Source organism: Myotis davidii, unplaced genomic scaffold, assembly GCF_000327345.1.
Source record: "Myotis davidii unplaced genomic scaffold, ASM32734v1 scaffold120, whole genome shotgun sequence".
Taxonomy (NCBI): Eukaryota; Metazoa; Chordata; class Mammalia; order Chiroptera; family Vespertilionidae; genus Myotis; species Myotis davidii.
In genome coordinates, this window is record NW_006294778.1 from 1,319,518 (window position 1) to 1,322,960 (window position 3,443).

The following is a 3,443-nucleotide window of genomic DNA, read 5'->3' on the forward strand; positions in this document are numbered from 1 at the left end:
GACATAGAGGTGAGAAAGGGGGAAGCCGCAGCCGTGGCGGGAGATGGGTGAGGAATACAACAGCAAGCTGAGGCTGCAAGGGGGAAAGGCTCACCCAAAATGATAGAGGGAACTGACAGCAAGAATTCAGGTGATTCACCTGGCCGGTGTGGCTCAGTGGTTGAACGTCAACCCATGAACCAGAAGGTCACATGCCTGGGTTACTGGTTTGATCCCCAGTGGGGGGCGTGCAGGAGGCAATGGATCGATGATTCTCTCTCATTGATGTTCCTAACTCCTCCCTTCCTCTCTCTGAAATAAATAAAATTAAAAATTAAAAAGAAGCGTCCAGATCGCTGGTCTCCCACGCTGAGGGAGAGGAGGTCCTAACGTTCTGAGAGGCAGGGTTTCTTTGTGGCCTGTGGAATCAAACAGGATCTGGGTTTGGAAGCCAGCACATACTTATTACCCTCTCTGACCCTCAGTCTCCTCATCGGTAAAATGGGTTAAACCTTCCTAATAGAGTCGTTGTGGGGGTTAGAAAGAATAAGGAGTCAACCCCCCGCCCCCAGAATGCCTGGCACGCAGTAGGAGCTTAGTAGACATAGTTTTCATCCTTCCTTTTACTTCTATGATCTCACATGCTACAGTTTACAGAAAGAATTGAACTAGGAGCCAGGAGATCTGGCCAATCTGGGCTCCAATACCATCTTACTGTGTGACCTGGCCAAGCCGCTCTCCCTCTCTGGGCCTCAGCGGGCATTAGCAGATAAGATGAGAGAGTTGTGCTAAGAGCACTTGAGCCATGATCTCTCCTCATTCCAGGCCTATGGCTCAGAGACACAAATAGATCTCAGAGTAGGCGTGCCCCGTGTGACCCTGGAGAGTGGGGTGAGAAGCAAGAACATTGACACAAAGTCCCCTGTGACTCCCAAATCCAGCCACCACAGGGGAAGCCAAGTGCAAGCCGGGGAAAAGGTCTCAGATACAACCATCCCCTTGTTGCAGGGGCAGAGTCCAGCAGGAGCTCTTTCCCCTGCAAAGCAAACTGGCCTCGCAGCCATCAAGTGGCTGGAAAGGGAACAAAAGCAGCAGGTCCAGAGGGCCAGGCCCCTGGCCCGGAACAGCCTGCTGGGCTCCCTCACATGCCCGCCCCAGGCTCAGGGCAGAATATGCTCTTTGTCCCCCTGCGGGCTCTTGTCTAGCCTGGTCCCTGGAGCTGGGAGGGCGGCCTGGGAGGGTTTCTGAAGCCCTCCAAGCAGCTTTCCCAAGGGAAAAGGGCTGCTGGGGTGGCTGGGTGTCCCGAATGGATCTGGGTGGGGGCGGGGCAAGCTCTCCATTACTGTGGAGCCAGCCAAGTTCCACCTGGAACTTGGAGGGATTTCTCCCAACTCTTATTGTTGCTTCCCCAACCCCCCTCATCATTCCTCTCTCCTGCCTTCCTGGCTCGCTCTCTCTCTCTCTCTCTCTCTCTCACTGTCCATCTATTTCTCCGCCTTTACAAAATTTTTTAACACTGTCTCTCCCACTGCCTTCTCTGTGTCTCTGTCTCTTCTGTCTCTCTTGCCATATGTCTGTTGTTTTTCTTTCTTTCTTTCTTAAATATATTTTATTGATTTTTTTATAGAGAGGAAGGGAGAGGGATAGAGAGTTAGAAACATCGATGAGAGAGAAACATTGATAGCTGCCTCCTGCACACCTCCTACTGGGGATGTGCCCGCAACCAAGGTACATGCCCTTGACCAGAATTGAACCTGGGACCCTTCAGTCTCCCCTACTGGGGATGGAGCCTGCAACCCAGGCATGTGCCCTGACCTGGAATTGAACCGTGAATGCATAGGTCATAGGTCGACGCTCAACCACTGAGCCACACTAGCCAGGCTGTCTGTTATTTCTTACCATATCTCTCCATCTCTGAATGGGCCTGTGCCACTGCCTCTCTCCCTGCCTGTTTTTCTGGGTGTCTCTCTATCGCTTTGTCTTCATCTCTCTCCCTCTGCTTCCCTTCCCAGCCCTCTGCCCACCACGCTCACTCACTGTCTATCCATCCCTGCAGGTACAGGCTGTGGGTGGATAGCTGCTCGGAAATGTTTGGCGGCCTGGACATCTGCGCGGTCAAGGCCGTCCACAGCAAGGATGGCAGAGACTACATCATCGAGGTGAGGGCGGCAGCGGAGGCGCCCCTGGTCCGGCCCAGCCCCGGGCAGGCTGCGGAGCGGAGGGCTCCAGGTGTCCTCCCGGCAGGGGCCAGCCGTGTCTGACTTGAGCCTGGGCACCTGCAGCCTCACACATCCCCACCCCCACCCCCAGCTGCATCTCAAGCCTGTGCCCGGGGCCTCGGAGCTGGGCCCCCACAGCCCCCGGCATGCGGTCTATCGGCACCCCTGACCCGTAGGCCCACGGGAGGCGAGAACATCAGGCTACGGGGGCAGGTTCTCTCCCGTTGGGCCGCTGACATGTTCTCAGTGTCCAGCTGTGTAGTCACCATGCGGAGTTCCCATCGCCTGTTCAGTCGGTAAACATATCCTCGGGGGTCAGGGGCCAGGCACGGCGGCTCTGGGGACACAAAACAGACCCCGGGTGTGCGGCTGGCAGCGAAGGATGATAAACAAGCGGCGGGGCATTGACGGGTAGGAAAGGGGACGCCGCTGTGCAAGCGTGTCAACGGAGGGAAAGCTGTTGGGACGTTCATTGTAAGAAGTCCAAGAGGGGCCGTGGGTCCTAGAATCCCTCCCACAACCCCCTGCGGTCCTCCAGGACCATCACTCCACGCCTTCCCCCAGCTTCCCCTCCGTGCTTCTCCCATCCCACAATCCTTCTCTCTCCTGACTCCTCCCTCGTCGCTCATGCTCCCACAATCCCCCTCTACCATCCACAATCCCACAATCCCCTTCTCCTCTGACTCCTCTCATGTCCCTCCTGTTCCCACAATCCTCCACTAACCCCAGTACCCCTTCATGTTTCTCCCAATCCCACAATCCCCCTCTCCTCCGACTCCTCCCCTGGCTCTCGTGCTCCCACAATCCCCCTCTCCCCTCCATGCATCCTCTGTGCCTCTCCTGCTCCCACAATGTTTCTCTGACCCCCACTCCCCTGCCCCCTCCCCACCAGAGCTCATGGCTCCACTGCTTTCCCCTGAGAATGCCCTCTGGCCTCAGCTCTCCCTTCTCTCCCATTTCATGCCGCGCTCGCCCCTCCTTCGAAAGCACCTTCGCAGACACCCACCTCCTGGGGCTGCTCACAGGGCAGCGGGACCGAGCTGACCCAAGGCCAGGACAGGAGAGCGAGCCCGCCCGGCTGGGGCTGCGGCTGCTGATGGGAAGCACGTGGCCTGTAGGACCAGCTGCTCGTGGCCAGGAGAATCCTGGGGCTGCTCACAGGGCAGCGGGGACCAAGCTGACCCAAGGCCAGGACAGGAGAGGGAGCCTGTCCCGCCCGCCCGGCTGGGGCTGCGGCTGCTGATG

General features: G+C 57.5%; 1 protein-coding gene across 2 annotated transcripts in view; it reads left to right on the plus strand.

Annotated features, from left to right (window-relative positions):
• Nucleotides 1–3,443, plus strand: part of SYN3 (synapsin III) — a 416,488-nt gene that overhangs the window by 398,400 nt on the left and 14,645 nt on the right. For both annotated transcript variants that reach the window (XM_006769322.2, XM_006769323.2), the window contains exon 10: nucleotides 2,036–2,138. In XM_006769322.2, coding sequence (XP_006769385.1) covers nucleotides 2,036–2,138 — 103 coding nt within the window. The remainder of the gene's footprint in view (nucleotides 1–2,035; nucleotides 2,139–3,443) is intronic.